We start from the raw sequence: 21,874 nt of genomic DNA, 5'->3' as shown, positions 1-21,874 counted from the left end.
GCGACCCCTACTGCTCAAATAAGACATCCTGGTGTCGGCGAGGACAGGGATTCTCAATCTGGTCCCAGATCCTTTAAAGAATCCGAAGAAACCTATAGATCCCCCCACCAGAACAAAATTTAGGTTTTTATTAACACAAAATTTGCATACAATAGAGGTAATTCATGGATCTCTGAGCTAGATATAAGGGTCACTGAGCTCTAAAACTTTCAAGTGTATAATTCTGTGAATTCAAGAGCTTTTTAAAATTTGGAGCACAATCTAAGTCCAAATTACCAAAATCATTACAATGTTTTCATGAGTCTGGATTTATACATTTTTTTGAGGGGGGGTGGGGAGGGGGTTAACAAGCTAATAGACCTAATAGACTATTATATTTCCAGATATATTAGAATCTGGCTTACATTTCTGTAACTTTATTGCCATTTAAAAATCATGTTCTATTGTATAGTTATTATTGCCTTTATAATTATATGAAATCTAGCACAGTATGTATTTTAGAATTATGGCATTTCCTTGCAAGCCCTGCCATCAGTGACCACTGTCAGAAAAAAAAAATGAGTTCTCGGCAAAACTCACACTCACATTCAGAGTGATTGCATTTTTCAAGTAGGACCTTAATGGGTTTAATGAATTAAAAACTAATGAATTTCTAAATGAGATCATCAGTGCACATCGCTATACTTTCGATAGATTTTTGTCCTCCCTCTCAAATTATACGCCGTACGCCCTGGGGACAAGTTCAGTGGAGCCGATTAGGTTGAGCAAAAGGCAAGGCCAGTGAAACGTTCGTCCATTCAAGTTTGCAGGCGCGCAATTCCACCCGGTTTTTCTTCATTCCTGGAAACGCACGTGTTGCAGGAGCCTGGGCTCCGCACACGCGGGACTCCGCCCCAGAGGAGGCCGGGAGGAGAGAGGCCCGCCCCCGCGCCCGGGCCGCCGGCGGGGACCAGCGCGCGGTGCGGAGCTACGTCACATCCGGCGTCAGGGCCCCAGGTTCCGGAAGAGGCTGCACCGTGGTGGCGGCGGCTGTGTCTGCCTTGATGTTTGGTGTCTTTGCTGCCGGAGCCACGGAAAACACGGCAGCATCATGGTCGAGGTAGAGTGACCCTTGGGGGCTCAGTGTTGGCTCTGGGGCTGCTTTTCGTTGGCGGCGGGCGCGGGGGATCGAGTGTGCTGCGACTCTGGGGGGGGTGGAGGCTGCGAGGGGGGCTGGTTTGGCCGAGGCCGGGTGTCCCGAGGTTTTCTGGAGGGAGAGAGGCGGGATGAGAGCACGGCTTGCAGGTTGCGTCCAAGCGGGAAGCCTGAGGTCCTGCCTGCCGCCCTGAGTCGACCCTGGGGCCCCGGCGGGGGGCACTGTGTTCGGGGGCGGGCCTTCTGTCCTCGTCCGACGGCTGGTGTTCGGCGCCCGCGGGGTCGTGCCAGGGGTTCTGTGTCCGATGAGACCCGTGGTCTTCTCTGGTGCTGTTCGCTGTGGCTCTTACTCCAGCCGATCCCCAGGAAAATCTGCCATTCTTGAATGTGAGCATCTTCCCCTCGCTGGAACAGTCATTGTATTAGCAAGCCTTGCCTCTGTTTTCTCAGAACTATTTCTTGACTTTAGTCTGTATACCCACTGCCGTCACCTCAGTTCACACCGACATCGTCTTTCACCCGGACAGGTGAATTAGCCCTCAGCGGGTCTCCTTGTTTCCATTTTTGTTACAACTCCCCTTCTCCCCAACGGGCATGTTTTAAAATGTAAGTTGGTCCTGCTTTTCTTGCTTAAAAACCCTTTACTAGCCCTTTGTTATGAGATCGAAAATACAGACGGTTGTAATGATCTTTAAAAAAAAAAAAAAATCCTCTGACCTGGTCTGTCCATCCTTGCAACCTTATCTTGCATCCCAACTCATCCTCTCATCAAATAAATGTAAGTGTTCTGCAGCTCCTGGCATTATTTGCGTTACTGAACACCTTTGTTCATGGCATTTTTCTCGCTGCCTGGATTGTTTTAACCTTTTTTTCTGTGCAAGGCTAACTTCCTTTCTGCTTAAATGCCACTTCGGAGAGATCTTTCATCATATCCTAAGTTCTTGCTCCGTTTTCTCGGTCCCTTGCTTCTTTCCTTCATAGTACTTATTAAAATGCGGAGTTATTTTGCTTGTTTTTATTTGTCTTGAGCATAGGGGCCAGATTGTCTTTTCAGCATGCTGTTGTTAGCTCCTAGCAGGATACCTACCAGACATATATTAGTAGCTCAGTGCATTTTTATTAGATGCCCGGTGCACGACATTCCTGCACTGGAGGATTGGGGCGGGGGTTGTTCCTCAGCCCGGCCTGTGCCCTTTCCCAGTCTGGGAGCCCTTGGAGGATGACCGACTGACACAGAGGCAGGAGAGGCTCTCGCCACTGCTGCTGCGCTTACCAGGCGTCAGCCCTGCTTCTGGCTGAATCCGGGAGCGCACTGACCACCAGGGGACAGCTCCTATGTTGAGTGTCTGCTGCTTGGTGATCAGTGCCCATCATGGCGACCGTTGTTCACCCGCACCCTCCCCCCTTCGGTCGATTTGCATATTAGTCTTTTATTATATAGGAGGATAGGATGACTAATCTTAAGCATCACTCACTTGGTCAACTTGGGGCTCTAGCCAAAGAGGAGCTTCATCTTTTCATCTGAACTTGACTGCCATAGCTTGCTATACGTAGCTGTGGTGAGTGGTGCAAAGTTTCTTACATTTTTAAACATGTAATAACTAATTTTTTATTTTAATTTAGGTTTGATATGTGTAGTTTGTAGCTAGACATGTAATTCCACTTTTTCTTTCTAGGAGGTACAGAAGCATTCTGTGCATACACTTGTGTTCAGGTCATTGAAGAGGACCCATGACATGTTTGTAGCCGATAATGGAAAACCTGTGCCTTTGGATGAAGAGAGGTAGGTATAGTTTCCTTCTTAATTGCTAGACTAGTTAAATTTCTAATATTGGGGGACGAGAGCAGGAGAGGGGAACCTTTAAAGTTTAGTGAGTGACACTAACAGACATAAGTGATCTATTCAATAACCAGTAGTGTTAGGGCATAATTTAAGCTGATTTGACCTTTTTTTTTTTTTTGCCTTATCTTGTACATTACTTAATTTAATTGCATTTTACAAATACTCAGTAATTAGGTGAGTCCCTTTTATGTGTAATGTTTTATAATTAGTCATTTTGAATGTACTTCAGCTTCTCTCCCACTGCTCTCAGAGCCTTGCTGAGCTGAACTGTACCTGGCCAGTACTTCTACTCCCATCTTTTTCTTATTAGTATGATGAAGATTTTTGGTAGCATATTTTTAGTTCTACATGTCCAGCTCCAGTATGGGATTTACATTATGTGCAATGTTCCTCACTTGCTATTTACCCTTCTTTTAAAATCTGCTTAATTACTCAAACAAGCATTTATATTTAATTTGTAAAGTGTACTGTTTTGTTTTTTAAAGAATAGTTTATTGGTTTTTTTCTCTAGAAAGAGAGGAAGGGAAAGGGTGGGGGGGGGGGGGAGAGAGAAATGCAAGCACCCATAACCTGGGCATGTGCCCTTGACTGGGAATTAAACTGGCAGCCTCCTTATGCATTGGACAATGCCAGGGCTAAAGTGGACTATTTTTAAAAGTAATATAGGTACAATTTAAAAATAATGTTTGAACTAATTAAGAACTTTGATTAGTTTTAACCTTTTTTGATATATCCAGTAAAGGTTACTAGAAAACTTTTACTATATTTTTATATTTAGGCATTTGAAGGAAAATATATTGACTTCCAGGGTTTTTTAAAGATACTTTAGTTCCTATATATTTTAAAATCAGATCCTTGATAACTCATGAATCATTGATTTACAAACTATAACAATATTTGGATTTGATGGATTCTGTGTGGTGGATTGTGAATAAAAGTGTGGAAATGAGCCCTGGCTGGTGTGGCTCAGTTGGTTGAGCATCGTCCCATACACCAAAAGTTTGCTGGTTCGATTCCTGGTCAGGGCACATGTCCAGCTTTTGGGTTCCATCCCAGGTCATGTTGCATACAGAAGGCAACCAATCAGTTTTTCTCTCCCATCAGTGTCTCTCTCTCTCTCTCTCTCTCTCTCTCTCTCTCTCTCCCTTCATTTCTCTCTAAAAATTAATAATAGCATTTTTTAAAAAGGGAAATGAACTTGGAAATTTTGAGCTTTTTAAAGTGCAGTTTTACTTTAAAATCTTTATAGAAAATTTTTCTACATGATTAGGCAAACCTAATAAGCTATTTAAGTACTTGTTTCCTGGCTACCTGTGAATGTGTTTATATTGGGGAATATATTTAAAGATACATTCTTATGCTTATAACTTTTTAAAATAGTCACAAACGAAAAATGGCAATCAAGCTACGGAATGAGTATGGTCCTGTGTTGCACATGCCTACTTTGAAAGAAAATTTTAAAGAGAAGGGTCCTCAGAATGCATCAGATTCATATGGTCATAAACAATATCCTGCAAATCAAGGTGAGTATGGCATTGTCAGAAATGTAAGGACTTATGTGTGAATTTTAAAAATAGATACATGAAATCTGTTAATAATACCCCTTCTGGGAGGACTAATTAGAGCCAAACCCTCTTTAACACCTATACCTGTATTGATTTCCCCATTGGAGTAGTGAGTGAGGTTATTGGTTGGCAGATTTTTTTCTGTAGGAAATGGGATAATGGTAGTATAATGATGGCAGAAATTCTTAGGATATAGAGAAGGTCATGATGGAGATAAAGAAAAAATTCTTAATATGTGGGTAGACTCACTTTTTTCAGAAAGATGACATTAAGTACTGAAATTGTAATGAATTAAAGATAATCCAAGATCCTCCAGGGAAACCATTTGCTTAGAAGAAAAAACAGTGGATTATTACTTTATAGGATGATCGCTACACATCATTGCCCTATGGTAATTGCACAACTTTCTTGACATGTTAGCAAATGGTCAGGGAAATCACTATATATGTGCTCTTTAGAAGTCAAAACAAAAATGATCAACTTACCTTATTTCTGAGGCTTGGGTTTAGTTGTGAAATTTTTAGAAATCTGGTTGCTAATTTAATATTTAATTTATTAAAAGAGATAATACTAGTACATAAGATAAATTTTGCCATTGATAAATCTCTCTTCCTATCCTCTTCCTATCTGTCTGTCTCTCTCCTTCTCTCTCTCAGGACAAGAAGTTGAATATTTGGTGACCGGTACACATCCCTATCCACCAGGACCTGGTAAGTGATCTGCATATTGAAAAAGCCTTACTGTCACATGTATTTCTGTGAATGAGCTAATAATATGATTCCCATAGCCTATAAAGTATAAAATAAGCTCAATAGCCAGGCATTCAGGCATAGCTTTTTAGATGATAATGAACTAATATTTAGTATCACAAGCATTTATTTGGCAAACATACTTAGCCAGTTAACTGCCACGATATTTTGAATTTAATTTAAAAAGGTCCGCCGCTTGCGTCTATAGACGCTTATGGCGTACACATGGTTAAGCATCTATATTTTTTTATTCACTGTGCTAGGAATTCAAAGACAATAAGACTGCTCCAGACTAAGACAAGCTTATTATTTGGAGGTTTAGGCAGACATAAATATCACTAAGCTTATAAAAATGATGCTAGAAGCATTAGTATAGAAGCAGCTCTGATAGAAATGTTTCCTGCTGTGTGCGTATGGAGGAATTGGCACACAAATGGAGTGGCCAGTATAACGGTAGAAGATAAAAAATCTTAGTATATTTAGGTTCTAGTAATTTTAGAGTACAGAATTCATGATAATGAAAGTATAGGAGAATTACTGCTTCTTGTTGTATGTTATACATTTACTCTTTAAAACATTCTGTTAGTATTTAGGGAACTGCTTAATTTTTATATCTGATGGTAATATCCCAAGATTATAGAAATTTAACTTTACTGTCTTAGACTTTGCTAATACCAAGCTGCTTGAGATTAAATTAAATTTGAATTATATATTGTTAGGCAATATTTGTGGTAAAATGCTAGTGACAAAAGGCATACAAAATGTAATCAGTTTTTGAAATGTCATCACTTGGAGATAATCACCGTTCCCTTTTTGGTATGGTTTCCTCCAGTGTTTTATTTTAAATGCATGTGAATAAAAGCAAAGATAGCTACTAAAAGGTTTTTTGTGCGTGTTTTTTTAATTTTAACAGGGGTTGCTTTAACAGCAGATACTAAGATCCAAAGAATGCCAAGTGAATCAGCTGCACAGTCCTTAGCTGTAGCATTACCTTCTTCTCAGGCCAGGTATGAAATATGCTTCTCATTATAAGGATTTTGCAAGCACAGTTCACTGTTCACATTTTTCCTCATTTTAAAATTTGTTTCTTTATAAGTGTGTATTACAGGACATTTTTCTTTGTCAGTGCTGACAAAAATTTAACATATGAAACTCATTCTGCAAAACATGTGATTGGAGGGATTAAGTACTTAGAATCTGATGTTTTTTGCTTCAGGGTTGATGCCAATCGTGCTGCACCTGCTGGAGGCTCTGACCGCTCACAGCCTGCAGGGATGACTTTGGTAAGTTTCTCTGTGTCTGATCGCACTGCAGGTGTCTACCTTTTGGAATATGTTGCCTGGTTTCCCTTTATTCTATTTAAATTTCCCCAAAATTTAATTTGCTAGTGAATTGACATATTTTTTAGAATTTAAAATTGTGTTAACTCTGTGTCTGTTTACACATTGTTTATGTTTATTTTGGTGAAGATAATGTGACGTTGCTCTTTATTATCCACTGCTTAAAATATAAGAAATTTTATTCTGAGACTTGTATAAGTATGTTTTAGATATGAAAGCCTTTTTAACACATTGCGTACCGCATAGAAATCTCTAAGACATGCTCCAGGGACCGCACGTTTTTGGGCAAACTGCACGTTATTTAAATCATCATAACTACAGATCATAATGCACTTTAGGTGTTGTTTTTCAATAATTATAACATTTTCATTTACATAAACAATTAAAGTTCCTAGTACTTTTTTAATGTATGGTACTGCGTAAAACATTTTCCTCTATGAAGAGGGACCAAACAAAATTTACATAAGTATTTAGATTCGCTCCTTTTTCCATGGGTGGCACAAACTCTGCAGGCTCTCATAGGAAATTTTTTCTTTCCACTCGCTGGAATACATGAAGGTTCATGCTGCTTCATATCACCTGACAACCTTTTGGGTGGATCTTTACGAGGTGCTCTCCTTGCACCCCCAGGGGTAGGGCTGGACAGATTTGTCTCTGGTTCCGGAGAGCCTTCATTATTGTCATCCGTTATCCAGTCTTTCGCCACCGATAGCAGAAACTGTTTATACTTCATTTTTGCTTGTGGATTGAGGACGTTGTACACTCTAAATGAATTGAAAAGTCCACAGTTTATAAGGTACAACACTGTGGACTGTGCCCCCCCAGCACGGCCAAGAGTGGGGAGCGGGGGGGAAAGGATTAAGGAAAGACAGACAGAATAATAGCTGGGTCTCGGTGGGACGCTGCTCCCTGAAGAGGAGACAACGCCAGCGCCCACAAGCCGTGTCTTTATTTTATAGCAGATGCCACAAGGCAAAGTAGGGGCATGATCACGTTGTTCACAGCATTCTCGTGAGTCTCAACCTCACTCAACTACATGCACCCAAACTCTATCACAAGGCACGTGGGGCTACGTGTTCGGACCATAGGTTCAATCATAGCCGTTGGCTATGATTGTGCTGGGAGGGCCCTGCCCTCCAGCTGGGACTTGCACGTGGCAGTGAGAGGACCCTGTCCTTTCATTAGTCCGAGGCTTGAACCTGGCCAAAACACCGTAACCGCGCCCCACAGTGGACAAGCCAGTGTGTTGACATCTAAGGTCCATAACAGATGGCCCTCGAAACACGAGAACACTCGTGGGTGGTCCTTAACAGATGGTGCTCGAAACACAAGAAAACTCGTGAGCGGTACAAAATGTGTTAAAATTAAACTCTCAGTTGATTATACAGTTGAGTACTAAAAGTTTATAAGTAAATGGCAACTACTGTTATTGGTAGAAGTGGTTAGAGAAAGAATACCTGGAAATATGCTGTCACTTGAAATAAGTGTCAGCTTTACTTCAGCATATTGTGCACTCGGTTTGACGTTAGGAAGTGAATAGCTCTCCCACCACGTCCTGTTTTTAGCCTCCATTTGCAGGTCTCTGTCAGGCTTTCTGCCTCCTTTGGAGGAAGTAATGTTAGCTTCTTGAGGTAGGAACTTTATGGGCTTAAGTATTTTTCAATAAATGGATACTGTAACAGTAGATGGTATCTTAGTATATTAGCTAGAATGTCTTTTAAAAATAGTATTGAAATATTTTGGGGGAAGATAGAAGGACCTATCAATGACTCCATTGCAATATTAAATCAATGATGTTAAAATATGACTATGAAGGGCAATGGCATTAATCCACTATGGTCACTTTAAAAATGAGGCACATAGGTTACATAATTTTTACCGAAGGTCAATAAGCTATTAATTGGTAGAGCTGGGTTTTGAACTTAGGCACAGTGATATATGCTCTTCAATGTTCTGCTTCTCTGATTTTTAAATTGCTTTTTTAAATTAACATAATAAAATACAGTTTTTATTAGAAATCTTAGGCTCATTTTCTAGTTATGCAAACATGTTTAGCTGCCCTTTCTCTTCATGGGGTAGAGGGAGCTGCTTTCAAAAATTCCCTCTTCGCCCTCACCGGTTTGGCTCACTGCATAGAGTGTTGGCCTGGGGACTGAAGAGTCCCGGGTTCGATTCTGGTTAAGGGCATGTACCTTGGTTGCAGGCACATCCCCAGTAGGGGGTGTGCAGGAGGCAGCTGATCGATGCTTCTCTCTCATCAATGTTTCTAACTCTATCCCTCTCCCTTTCTCTCTTTAAAAAATCAATAAAATATATTTAAAAAAAAAATTCCCTCTTTGAATTTCCATTTCTGAGAAAACCTTATAAATCCCCTCTTCGCATTTCTATTTTTGATAACATGAAAACTCAAGTGTGATATCTTTAATAATAATGAAATCTGTTCCACACGTAGGCTGTTATGGAGGGTGGCAATGCCAAGAACTCTGCACTCATGGCAAAGAAGGCCCCGACAATGCCAAAACCCCAGTGGCACCCGCCATGGAAACTCTACAGGGTGAGTGAATCTGTATATTATTCCACGACATGAAATGTGATCACTACTTTCCACTTGACAAAAGCTACGAATAGAATAAGGAGGAAAAGGAGTGAAAATGGGAACTGGTAAAGAGGTTGGGTGGGGGAAAGGACTTAAGCACTATCTAAAATATCTTGGAAAGCAGACTTGTATTTTGTATAAAATATTGATAGAAAGCTACTAAATGTGGAGAGCAGGTGAAATAAATGTAGTAATGTGCTTGAGGTATTTAATATGGAGCTCAAGGGGAAAAACAGTATTTAAGTACATTTCTTTAGCTCTACTGATTATCTTTTAAATTATAGTAAATTAAAATGATTTAAAATGTACCAGATCTAAAGTAAAATGTATATAGTAGGGAAGTTGCACAGCTACTTATAATTTAAATATGTTATATTTTACTTTTCAGAATATCATACAGTAAAATAGATTTTCTTTTGGTATACAGATCTAATAAATTTAATAGCTGTATAGATTTGGGTAGCCACTACCACAATCAGGATATAGAAGTTCCATTTTTTATATCCATACCCTTCCCTAACCCTGGCAACCATTTGTTTTCCATCACTTTGTCTTTTCAACTGCATCACATAAATGGAATCATTCAGTGTGTTCCTTTTGGGACTTTCTTCACTCAGCTTAATGCCTTTGAGATTCATCCAAGTTGTTGCAAGTATTAATACATTCCTTTCTATTGCTGAGTAGTATTCCATTGTATAGATATACCACAGTTTGTGCATTCATTCATGGATTGAAGGTAATTTAATACTTGTATCATTCAAAACTCTAATTGTCAAATAAACTTATATTCTTATCATTGAAAGATGTTGGAGGTCAATTTAAATTTGAATGAACTTTAACTTACATGTAATGATACAAAATTGAATAACCTTTAACTTACGTGTCTACGCGTTCTACATTCGGAATACAGGTGATCAGTGGGCATCTTGGCTGGGTTCGATGTATTGCTGTGGAACCTGGAAATCAGTGGTTTGTTACTGGATCTGCTGACAGAACTATAAAGGTAATAAGGAGGGAACTGCTTTGTATTTTCCATGTACTTTTAATCTGTTTTAAGTTATTTCCTGAGGGAATTGCTCTTGTAGTTCCTTTGACTTCTTAGACCTGAGTATGAAGTAAAACTTACTGTCTATACCAGTTAAAAGTTCCATGTGTTTGAAAAGTGGTATTTAAACAACAGTTTTTTCCAAACAATATGCTGACTACCTACCACAAATTCCTTGATATTTAAGTTTTTTCCTCTCTGGTTATAAAATTAAAGCATGGTCATCTATAAAAAATGTGGAAAGTAGAGAGAAATATAAAAAAACATAGACCCATATATAATCCTACCACTGTGAAGTATTTGAATGAATTTCTCTTTAGTTTTTATTTCTGTGCATATGTATCAGTGCATTTTCTTCTGAGTTTTTTCCTTCATGTATATATATGTGTACCTTTTAAAAATCATGCTTGGCAATGTAATTTTCAACCTTACTTTTTGCACTTAACATTATATCAAAGGCATATTTCTGTGAAAAAGCTAACATCTTTTTAAATGGTTCCATGGAAGTACATCACTTATATATCCTATAATCTATTTTCTTTCAGTTTTTTATATTTATTGATTTCAGGAAGAGAGAAAAAAACAGAGATTTGTTGTTTCACTTATTTATGCATTCACTAATTGATTTTTCTATGTGTCCTGACTGGGGATCAAACCTGCAACCTTAGCATATCGGATGAGCTACCCAGCCATGGCCAGCCTTTTCTATTTTTAAATTACTTTATTTTCAGTTCTCGGAAATGGAATTAATGGGTCAAACATTTGTTTAAGTTGGCACCCAAAGCACAAATTATTTTCTAAAATGGTTAATTGATGCAGTGTATGAGAGGATTCTTTTCAGCTTATTGTTTATGTTTAAAATTTCTATTCATATGATAAGCAGAAATGGTTATCCAATCTTTCAAAAATTGTTCATATAGAATTTTTAGTGAGGAACAATTTTTTCATACCTTATAAAACTACTTTTAGGGTTTTTAAAATATTTTTTTATTGAGTTGTAATTGACATATAATATTAGGTTAATTTTAAGTGTACAACATAATGATTTGCCATTTGTTTTATTGTGATATGATCACCAAAAAGTCCAGTTAATATCTGTCGTGGTACATAACTACAAGTTTTTTTTTCTTTTGATGAGAACTTTTAAGATGTACTCTCAGCAGCTTTCAAGTATGCAGTCTAGTATTATTAGCTGCAGTCAACATGCATACATAATGACATCCCCATAACTTACTAATTTGTAACTAGAACTTTGTACCCTTTGACTCCCTTCACCCATTTTATCCATCCTTCACCCTGGCTTCTGGCACCTCCAGTTTGTTCTCTGTATCTATGAGCTTAGTTTTTCAGGTTTTTGTTTCTGTTTTAAATTCCGCATATAAGTGAGATCACGTTCTATTTGTCTTTCTTTAACTTAATTTGTTTAGCATAATGCCCTTAAGGACTACTCATGTTGTCCCAGGTGGCAAGATTTTTTTTTTAATGGCTCAATAATATTCCATTGTATGTATATATGCCACATTCTCTTTATGCATGTATCAGTTAATGAACACTTAGTTTCCTTACGGGTTTTTGTTTTATTTTTAATCCTTACCTGGGGACATGCTTAGGGGGAGAGAGAGAAACATCAATGGCACATCCATAGGTTGCCCTTGGTGAACCTGCCAACCGGGATTGAACCCGAAACCCAGGTCTGTGCCCTGATCAGGAATGGAACCTGGAACTTTTCGGTGCACAGGACATTGCTCAACCAACTGAGCTACTGCAGCCAGACTCCATAGGGTTTTTTTTAAGTTGTTGCCATCCTTGGCTAATTTAATACTATAACATTTATACTTTTGTTAACAATGATATCCTTTCTTTATTAAGAATTTTAACTTTTTGTCATCTGTTACAAATATTTTCCCAGTTTGAGCTTGCCTTTTAATTCTGATTTCCCCCCTGCTTTTCTTTTTTTTTTTTTTTGAGGGGGAGGGGTTTTGACAAATTAAAAAAACAATTTTATATGTTCATAACCTTCACATTTTGGAGACTTAATTTTAATATCAGGATCATAAAATTTTTGTTTTGGGATAACCAACAAGGAGAAAAATGAAATATTCTTTGATTGCAGATCTGGGACTTGGCTAGTGGCAAATTAAAACTGTCATTAACTGGGCACATTAGTACAGTTCGTGGTGTGATAGTAAGCGCGAGGAGCCCATACCTGTTTTCCTGTGGAGAAGACAAACAGGTCAAATGCTGGGATCTTGAATATAATAAGGTAAGCTTGGATATAAGTTTTGAAAACAATGATTCTCTGAGATCTGCTCCTGTTGAAGTGGATCAGTGATGAAAATAGCCAAATCTGAGCATCAGAAGACCTTCCAGTCCACCTGATGCATGATCTCTCTAGTTCTGAGAAGCAAAAGTATAAAGTAATTTAACACAATAAGTGTGTGTGTGTGTGTGTGTGTGTGTGTGTGTGTGTGTTAAGGTGACAGTGGCTAACTGAGGACTTGGTGCTGGATGAATGAGATTGGGGTGGGGAGATAGGGACATGCCTGTTTGAAAGGCTGATCAGTTCTGAGCAATGATGAAAAGGTTTGACTACTGACCTTTGTAATTATGAAGGTTTCTACACTTGACCTGAGCTCAGACTTGAATTGAAGAAACAAATAAAAACTCCACACATTATGAGCCACAGGTTTTCTTTCTAATTATAGAAATTTTAACTTTCCTGCTATATTTGTAGGTTATAAGGCACTATCATGGACATCTGAGTGCAGTGTATGGTTTGGATTTGCACCCAACAATTGATGTGCTGGTAACCTGTAGTCGTGATTCAACTGCACGGGTAAATGGAATAGAGCTTGGTGTTTATCTTTATATAAATTTGGTATACATATTTGGTATTAGAGTCATATATTGTTTGGTAAAGAATTAAATATTGTTACTTTGACTCACCAATAACCAAGTCCCTGTGTTCCTGGCTTGTTTTTACACTTTCATCTTCCGTTCTGTGGCCTCACCAAGTTTATTGGAAATGCCCTGCCTCTGAAATGTGACACTCACAATCCGTTCTGCCATCTCAGGTTTCATTTAATAGTTCCATTATACCTATCCTTACACTTTCAGTCTCCCTACTCTTTTAGGCCACCCTCCACCCCCCAACCCATCAGCTGTCTCCTATCTATAACCCCCAGCCAGCTTTGAAATTATTCTCTCTCATTTAAGGCTTTCTTTATATTCAGGCACTGTTGCGTATTAAATTCCCAACCTTGAGTTCATTCACTTACCTGCCTGAGCTATGAATACCTATTCTCTTTGACAGTATGTCTATTGTGTGTGTGTGTGTGGTTTTTTTTATAGATTTGGGATGTGAGAACTAAAGCCAGTGTACATACATTATCTGGACATACAAATGCAGTTGCTACAGTGAGGTGTCAAGCTGCAGAACCACAAATTATTACTGGTAAAATTCATACTTTCAAGTTTACCATGTATTCATATCAATACATTATTGTACATGTATTTTTCATACTTGCTGTGACTCTCGCTTTGTATTGTGTATACCATGTTTCTGTGTGCATTTGAAATTTATTGTAGTAATATTTTATTCTGTTATGTCGGACTTTTTACATATCATAGACTATGTCATACACAGTCTTAGGTAATGTCTGATAGCATCAGAATTACTGGTATAGAAAAATTAGAAGACAAGATACCCTGACGTCAGTAATCTTTAGAACAGGTTTGAGTCTTGTTTTAATTAAAAGAAGGTTAATAACAATGGATCTTTACTCTAAGACTAGAAAATAATTCTGTGATATATTTTATTAACTAAAATACCATTTGAATTTTTTCCTCCCCTTCCACTAGGGGATAACATCATATATTTGTTTTATCTGTTATTGGCATTTGTTCAAGCTGTTCAGTTGACAGTGCATCAAGCATGTATTACATTCTTGTTGCTGTTAATCCTCACCCAAGCATAATTTTCCATTGATTTTATGAGAGTGGAAGGGAGGGAGGAAGGGGGGTGGGAGAGAGAGAGAGGGCGGCGGGGGAGAGAGGGAGAGAGAGAGAGAGAGAAACATTGATGTGAGAGAGACACATGGATTAGTTGACTCTCACATGTGCCTAACCGGGGCTGGGGTAGAACATGCCCTTGACTGGGAATCTAACCTGTGATCCTTCTGTGCACCAGCCAGTGCTCTATCCATTGAGTCATGTGGGCCAGGTCTACATTTTTTTAAGAATTAAATTTAAAACCAACCTAAAATTTTGGAAGTTCAAAGCAACTAGCCAAGAGTTTATATGACTTTCATTTAGTATATATGTGTCTATGAGAGAACACTTCATATTTTATTATAGTTTTGCATTCTTTTTCCTGATCTGTGTTTTGGGGATATGCATTTTCGTTACAGGAAGCCATGACACTACAATACGATTATGGGATTTGGTGGCTGGAAAAACAAGAGTCACATTAACAAATCACAAAAAATCAGTGAGAGCTGTGGTGTTACATCCAAGACAGTAAGTATGTCTTCCTAATTATTTTCTCCTTCCTTCAGTTTTTGGTATAGTACAGGAATACCAACTTTAGTACTACTTTGTAGTCATTTAGGCACTCATTTACAGGCCTTTTCCCTGTGTTGGTATTTTGCTTCATGCCCTGTATGAGATGAGATTTTCTACATGGTAAATAATGTCAAATGAAACAATATGAATAAGTCATATTTAAAAACTGGATGTCAAAATAGAAGCTAAGAGTAGCTAGATTTAATGTTTTGGACATAAGTGTTGTTTATTGTACACTGAGATATACATACAATAGTTGCGTTCTTAAGGGGGAAGTTAATATACATAGGAAAAAAGGTAGGAACTGTGAACATTATAGTCAGGGTATCCAAAGAGGTGGAGCATAATATCCCAAGCTGTTGTTTGTTATATCTCATCACCCTGGCATTTTTCTGGCCATTTTCATGTGTTTTCTCTTTTTCTTCTCCCTTTTTGCCCTCCCCCCTTCCCTCTCTTCTACTTTTTTCCTTTTCCTGTCTTCCTTACTCCCTTTCTTTCTCTCTCACTCCCTTTCTCTCTCTCTCTCTCTTCCTCTTTCCCTCTGTTTCTTTCCTTGAGTTGTCCTCTTATCCCCCTGCCCCTCCAAAATAGTTGCACAACCCCTCACCCTTTATGTGAATTTAGGGGTTTTCACATTTATTGCTCTAGCTCCGTACAGGTCATTGGGGAAATGAGAGGAGAATAAAACATTAATCTAGGTCTCAAAACACATTTAAAAATACTTTGAAAATCTGATTTAACTTGGAGTAAATGTCTTGATATTTTTACCTCTTGGTATGACAATACTATTTGGCTAACACTGCATAGATCACTGAATACACATGCTAAATACAACCATAATAAGCATCTTTAAATCTACCATTTTTTTACTTGGTTTACTTTGTTGCTGTTTTTAATCTTATTTCAGTTACACATTTGCATCTGGTTCTCCAGATAACATAAAACAGTGGAAATTCCCTGATGGAAGTTTCATTCAAAATCTTTCTGGTCATAATGCTATTATTAACACATTGACAGTAAATTCTGATGGAGTGCTCGTATCTGGAGGTAAAAAGATTTTTATGATAAATTTGCTTTAGTCTGTCATTGTTTGTTTTAGTGAATGAGGAAATATTTGTAAAATTTCTAAGCCCTCACACCTAAATATTATAGCAGATCTTGCCTAATGTATATTTGCATGTTTATATGTGTGTTCATGCATATTCATAATACATGTAGCATATTTCATAGTTCAGCCTTCTCTGAGTTTCCACATGATAAATCTAAGTTTGGGATTTATGCTGTGAATCACCTAAAGTTTGGTTGCATATTCTGGAATTGGATGTCATTTTGTGGTGCTTTTTGAGGTCTGTAATAAATTCTGAATTAAGCACAAATGAAAGTGGGCAAACCAATATTAAGAGAAGCTTGAGTGGCTGTGTCATATATATATCTTTTTAATTATAGTTATTGCCATTGTGCTCAGCTAATGGTTCGTGCTTAATGCTTGCCAAGCTGAATTGTTGAAGGGATACCCAATTTAGCTATTTCCCTTTAAGCTGACAATGGAACCATGCATCTTTGGGATTGGAGAACTGGCTACAATTTCCAGAGAGTTCATGCAGCTGTGCAGCCTGGGTCTTTGGACAGTGAATCAGGAATATTTGCTTGTGCTTTTGATCAGTCTGAAAGTCGGTTACTAACGGCTGAAGCTGATAAAACCATTAAAGTGTACAGAGAGGATGATACAGCGGTAAGTTCTCAGTTTCACGTAAGTTCTCAGTTTCACGTACATATTAAAGTAATTCAACTGTACCAATTTTGCAAGTATATGCTCATTTTAAAGTTACTGAAATTATCAGAAGGAAAAGAATCTTTATAGTGTTAAAGTATTTATCATCTTGAGTAGTGTCAGCTCATAGCTTTCTATATTGGTCTTATTGATGCCAGTGAATCCATACATTGTCTTAATTTTATTCCAACTTTTCTTATTACAGTTACCGGGAAAATGTTGCAATAAGAACAACAGCAAATAGATTGCTATGCAAATGAATTCTAGAATCATCAGCTTTGGTGTTACTAGAGTATCTACATAGCAATTTTATTTGAGATGAAAAGACATAAACTGGATTTGTAGTGAATCTACTCATTCTTTATTAGATTCAGATAATCCCAAAAGTTTGTCAACTGTTCCTGAAATTGTTAAATAACTTAAATATATAATGCCAAGTAATATAATGTAGAACAGGTACCTTATTTTTGTTAGGAAGGAAGTTACTAAATATGAAGAAAACTAATACTTTATTTTCTTATTACTTTCCTATTTTTAGACAGAAGAAACTCATCCAGTCAGCTGGAAACCAGAAATTATCAAGAGAAAGAGATTTTAATATGACCTTGTCTTTATGGCGTTTTTGTTTTTGTTTTTTGTTTGCTTGGTGGATATCCACTCATTTTGTGCTCTGGCTAGCAGAAACTCACATGTTCGAATCATTGCTGCTTCATATTTTACAATAAAATGTACTGTCTTCCCCTCCCCGTGTTTTTATTTCTAAAATAAACAATTTGAGGTCCTAGGAAGATGCAGATAGCAAGCATATGCTGGTTTGTTGACTACAACTATTGTATAACTATTCTAAAGATAGAATATTTTATCAATTTTATTAAAAGACTTTTTTTTTTAAATTTATCAAATTGCCTGCTATAATAGGATTTGTTTTGAGGGAAGCCGTTGGTGGGGTTTTTTGTTTGTTTGTTTGTTTGTTTGTTTGTTTTTTAATTCTTTAAACACTGATAATTTGGGATTAAAGAATTTGACGTTTTAATTTAAATTAGGGATGTTGATTCCACAGGCAGTTTTGCTCCTACACTGATTGACAGGTGCAGCATGCCTGCTGGCAAGTTACTTAACTTTTCTGATTTGTTTCCAAACTGGTGAATGTGGGCTAATAGTACCAACCCCACAGAGTGGTTGTGCCTGTTAAAGAGCAAAGTGGTCATAACAGAACCTGGCAAATAGTAAGCACTCTGTACGTATTAACTGTTATATCCCTGGATACATTGACTTCCATCATTCTTAGTTGCTGCTGCTTGTAAGACTTTATAATTGCCGAAAAAATGTTACTTCACTCTCATTTCTATCTGGAGTTGGTAAATTATTTCTACACTCTAGGGCAGTGATGGCGAGCCTATGACACGCGTGTTAGAGGTAACACGTGAACTCATTTTTTTGGTTGATTTTTCTTTGTTAAATGGCATTTAAATATATAAAATAAATATCAAAAATATAAGTCTTTCTTTTACTATGGTTGCAAATATCAAAAGATTTCTATATGTGACAAGGCACCAGAGTTAAGTTAGGGTTTTTCAAAATGCTGACACGCCGAGCTCAAAAGGTTCCCCATCACTGCTTTAGGGCATTGATCTCTCCCAAAGTCATTGGCAAAGCAGGTTTTTTTGTTTTCCCGCCCTTGACCTGAATCGAACCCATGACCCTACAGTCCACAGGCCACGATCTAAGCACTGAGCAACCAGCTAGGGTGAGACTTCTTTTCTTTAAAGGTTTGCTTCTTTCCATGTACTTTGCTGCAGCCTTTTCATGACTGTGTACCTTGAGTCCAGGAGTCATGTTCCTACTTTCTTTTCCAAAATGTGTCATCTTTTTTCCCAGCCTGCCTGCCTTCTAATGAAACTGGATATAAATATTCCTGTAGAAGAGCTTATTCTTTTTAGCATGTCTTTATTGGTGATTTTTTTTAAAAAAAATAGGGGACGAGCAAGAGAGAGAGAGAAACATCATTTGGCTGCCTCCTGCACACCGACCGCCTCCTGGGAATGGAGCCCACAACCCAGGCACATTCTCTGACTGGGAACCCAGCTGGCAGCCTTTGGATGCATAGAATGACATCCAACCAACTGAGCCACACTGGCCAGGGCAGTGTTTATTTTTTTTGGTGTTTTTTTACTAGTTAACAGAAACTCAAAAAGTGAAATGCTTAAAGCGTGTGTGCTACTTTCAGAGAAAAAAAAAGACATTTAGGGTGACACCTGGCAAATAATAGGTCCACTATAAATATGAACTCTCTTCCTTGCTTCCCGCAGTAACAGGCCCTTCACTACCTGGAAGGAATTTTGAATTGTCCATTTGCCTTTGAGTTTTATTTCTTTTCAGATTCTGAACTTTGACCAGCTTACTTTTAAAATAAGTCATATAAGAGAGTATAATTATTTTTTAAAAAGTTGATATTTTTTTCCTTACAGGTCATTCATTCACCTGTTTTGTCACTTAGATAAAACCCAAGAGAACACCCATTCTGATTTTCAAAATCATTTTGAAATAATGGGAACCCTGCCCAACCCTTTCGAGTAAAAAGCTTACCTTGATAGATTTTGAGGGGTATCCTAGCAACCACTCCATAGTGAAATTTATCAATTTCTCTCAGAATTTGCACTCAACCCATGAAAGGGACACTTCAATTTTAGCTTCTTAGAACCATTCTTTTTTCCCTCCATTGTTCCAAGTATTGGATCTTCTTAGATATCTTCACTCTTGAGATTTATTTTAATGACCATTTAAACCATATTTGATGTTATCCTGCTGAGGTTTGCTTCTTTAGTGGCATTGGATTCTACCAGATGATAGGTAGATAGATGGATGATAGAGATAATTTAAATTGTATAAGCAACCTAAAAATGAAAAAATAGAATATATGTGTGTGTTTTCTTGGTTTTATTTCTGTATATGCAAAATACAAGACAAAACCTTTCTTGATCCTAAGGATATATTGACAAAAGCTGAACCTTGGAAAGCACACTCAGACTTGATAATCTTGGATTTCCTGGGTGCTATAAATGGGAGAAGATTTATTTGGCTGTGTTTTCAGATAGCAGTTGTTTTCAAATTTATGATGTTTTTTAAAAAGGATTCTGAATGCAAATTAAAATAGAAATTTCTCCCAGGTGTGTAGGCAAGGCAGACATAAAAGAGCAGGAACTGAGCACACGTTCTGCAAGCAGCATTCAGAATTGAACAGGCTATTAAGATTAAGGAGCTTTGCAACACAGCTGTGAATAGCCAGGGACTAGTGCCTGCAGAGAAAGATAATATGCCTGAGCGAGACTTACCCTCATCCTTTTGCTATCTTGAAAAGCAGCATGAAATTATAATATGCATTGACCTGTGTGGATTTAGAATCCATGTATTGTTCTACTTGGAAGTCATTTGGTGCTGCCAAGGTATCTATGTGGATGTGTCTATGAGAACATAGATATATACCAGCAGAGACTTACTTTAATTAGCTTTATGATAATTTAGTTACAGGGAGAGAATTTCCATGATCTAGCAGGCTTACTAATAATGCTCCCTTAATGTGTTCTGATGAATTAAGCATTTAGAAGTCAGTATATACAACTAGAGTCCCAGTGCATGGGATTCACGCACTGATGGGGGGTTTGGCCTATGGGGATCAGCCCGCTCCACCGCCGGCTCATCCCAGTCAGCCAAGCGGCAGACCTGCCCTCTGAGCGGCTGCTCTCTGGTCTGGCATCTTCCATGGAGCCGGAGCACTCACCTCTCCAGGGGAGCTGGTCAGGGCTGGGCCCAGGGACAATAGCACTGAGAGGCAGCAGAGTAGGCCTCAGTCCTGAGTTGGCCACAAATCCGCCTCCCAGCCTTTGGGGTCAGCTCTGCAAGCCCAGGCCGGTGCTGCCTGGCCAGTGGGTGTCCAGAGGAGGAGGAACCTGGGGCGAGAAGGTAAGATCGCAGCCCGGGTTCCTGCCCATCAGCCAGGCCTGGGGTTTGCAGCAGGAGCAGCGGCTCATGCTGGTCAGCTGAGCAGTGCTCCCACTGTTTGTAGTGCCCTGACCAGCAGGGGGCAGCTCCTGCATTGAGCATCTGCCCCTGGTGGTCAGTGTGCGTTATAGCAACTGGTTGACCAGTTGTTCTGGTCGTTCCACGGTTCAGTCACTGGGCTTTTATTATATACTAGAGGCCCAGTGCACAAAAATTTGTGCACTGGGGGGAGGGGGTGTCCCTCAGCCCGGCCTGTGCCCTCTCGCAGACTAGGACCCCTCAGGAGATAACGACCTGCTGGCTTAGGCCTGCTCCCGGGTGGCAGAGGGCAGGCCCAGTCCCTAGGTGCAGCCCCTGGTCGGGCTCAGAGCAGGGCCGATTGGGGAGTTGGGGCACCGCCCCCTGTCATGCACAGAGCAGGGCGGATTGGGAGGTTGCGATGCCACCCTCAGTCACGCTCAGGGTAGGGCCGATTGGGGGGTTGGGGCACCGCCCCCTGTCACACTCAGGGCAGGGCCTATGGGGAGGTTATGGCTCTACCCCATCATACACAGAGCAGGGCCCGTGGAGGGGGGGTTGGGGCGCCGCCCTCTTATCACCCACAGAGCTGGCTGATCAGGGGGTTGGAGCGCTGCCACTCTCACACTCAGGGCAGGGCCGATGGGGAGGTTATGGCTCTAACCCATCACACACAGAGCAGGGCCCGTGGAGGGAGGGGGGTTGGGGCGCCGCACCCTGTCACACACACAGCCGCAGGGCGATCAAGGGGTTGGGGAGCTCCCCCCTATCAGGCACAGAGCAGGGCTGATCAGGGGGTTGGGGCGCCTTCCCCTGTCACGAACAGAGCAGGGCGGATAGGGAGGTTGTGGCCCTGCCCCCTGTCACACACAGAGCCGCAGGGCTATTGGGGGTTTGGGCGCTGCCCCCTGTCACACTGATCCCGGTGCTGGGAGGCATATTACCCTTTTACTATATAGGATAGAGGCCGGGTGCATGGGTGGGGGCCGGCTGGTTTGCCCTGAAGGGTGTCCTGGATCAGGGTGGGGGTCCCCACTAGGGTGCCTGGCCAGCCTGGGTGAGGGGATGATGGCTGTTTGCAGCTGGTCACACACCCTTCAGGGTGGGGGTCCCCAAGGGTTGCCTGGCCAATCTGGGTGAGGGGCTGAGGGCTGTTTTCAGGCTGGCGTGTGACTGAAGCTCCCAACTGCTCCTTTTTTTCTTTTTCTTTTTTATCCTGGGCCAGCGTTAGCTCTGGCTCCAGCTCTGAGG

At 39.6% G+C, this 21,874-nt stretch overlaps 1 protein-coding gene and 2 non-coding genes across 5 annotated transcripts; all 3 read left to right on the top strand.

Moving 5' to 3' along the window:
• The first annotated feature begins 976 nt into the window (after positions 1-976).
• PLRG1 (pleiotropic regulator 1) lies at positions 977-17,348 on the top strand. 3 transcript variants are annotated; one of them, XM_036314112.1, is made up of 16 exons: positions 984-1,099; positions 2,576-2,693; positions 2,811-2,917; positions 4,358-4,500; positions 5,199-5,252; positions 6,205-6,298; positions 6,508-6,574; positions 9,084-9,185; positions 10,138-10,230; positions 12,386-12,535; positions 13,007-13,108; positions 13,624-13,726; positions 14,682-14,790; positions 15,743-15,882; positions 16,374-16,567; positions 17,145-17,348. In XM_036314112.1, the coding sequence occupies exons 3-16, from the start codon at positions 2,871-2,873 to the stop codon at positions 17,202-17,204; spliced, it is 1,458 nt and encodes a 485-aa protein (XP_036170005.1). In that variant the 5' UTR covers positions 984-1,099; positions 2,576-2,693; positions 2,811-2,870; the 3' UTR covers positions 17,205-17,348. The 3 variants fall into 3 exon arrangements, with proteins under 3 accessions (XP_036170004.1, XP_036170006.1, XP_036170005.1); XM_036314111.1 differs by lacking the exon at positions 2,576-2,693 and having other exon boundaries at positions 977-1,099; XM_036314113.1 differs by lacking the exons at positions 2,576-2,693; positions 13,007-13,108 and having other exon boundaries at positions 977-1,099.
• LOC118659499 lies at positions 12,596-12,675 on the top strand. Its single transcript, XR_004968609.1, has one exon. It is a non-coding gene; the product is annotated as a small nucleolar RNA U2-19 (small nucleolar RNA).
• LOC118659498 lies at positions 12,840-12,909 on the top strand. The gene has a single exon (XR_004968608.1). It is a non-coding gene; the product is annotated as a small nucleolar RNA U2-30 (small nucleolar RNA).
• Positions 17,349-21,874: the final 4,526 nt, after the last annotated feature.

The sequence above is a fragment of the Myotis myotis genome, unplaced genomic scaffold, assembly GCF_014108235.1.
Source record: "Myotis myotis isolate mMyoMyo1 unplaced genomic scaffold, mMyoMyo1.p scaffold_m19_p_6, whole genome shotgun sequence".
Classification (NCBI taxonomy): Eukaryota; Metazoa; Chordata; class Mammalia; order Chiroptera; family Vespertilionidae; genus Myotis; species Myotis myotis.
The sequence above is the reverse complement of the archived record's forward strand: the minus strand, read 5'-3'. Positions and strand labels throughout refer to the sequence as shown.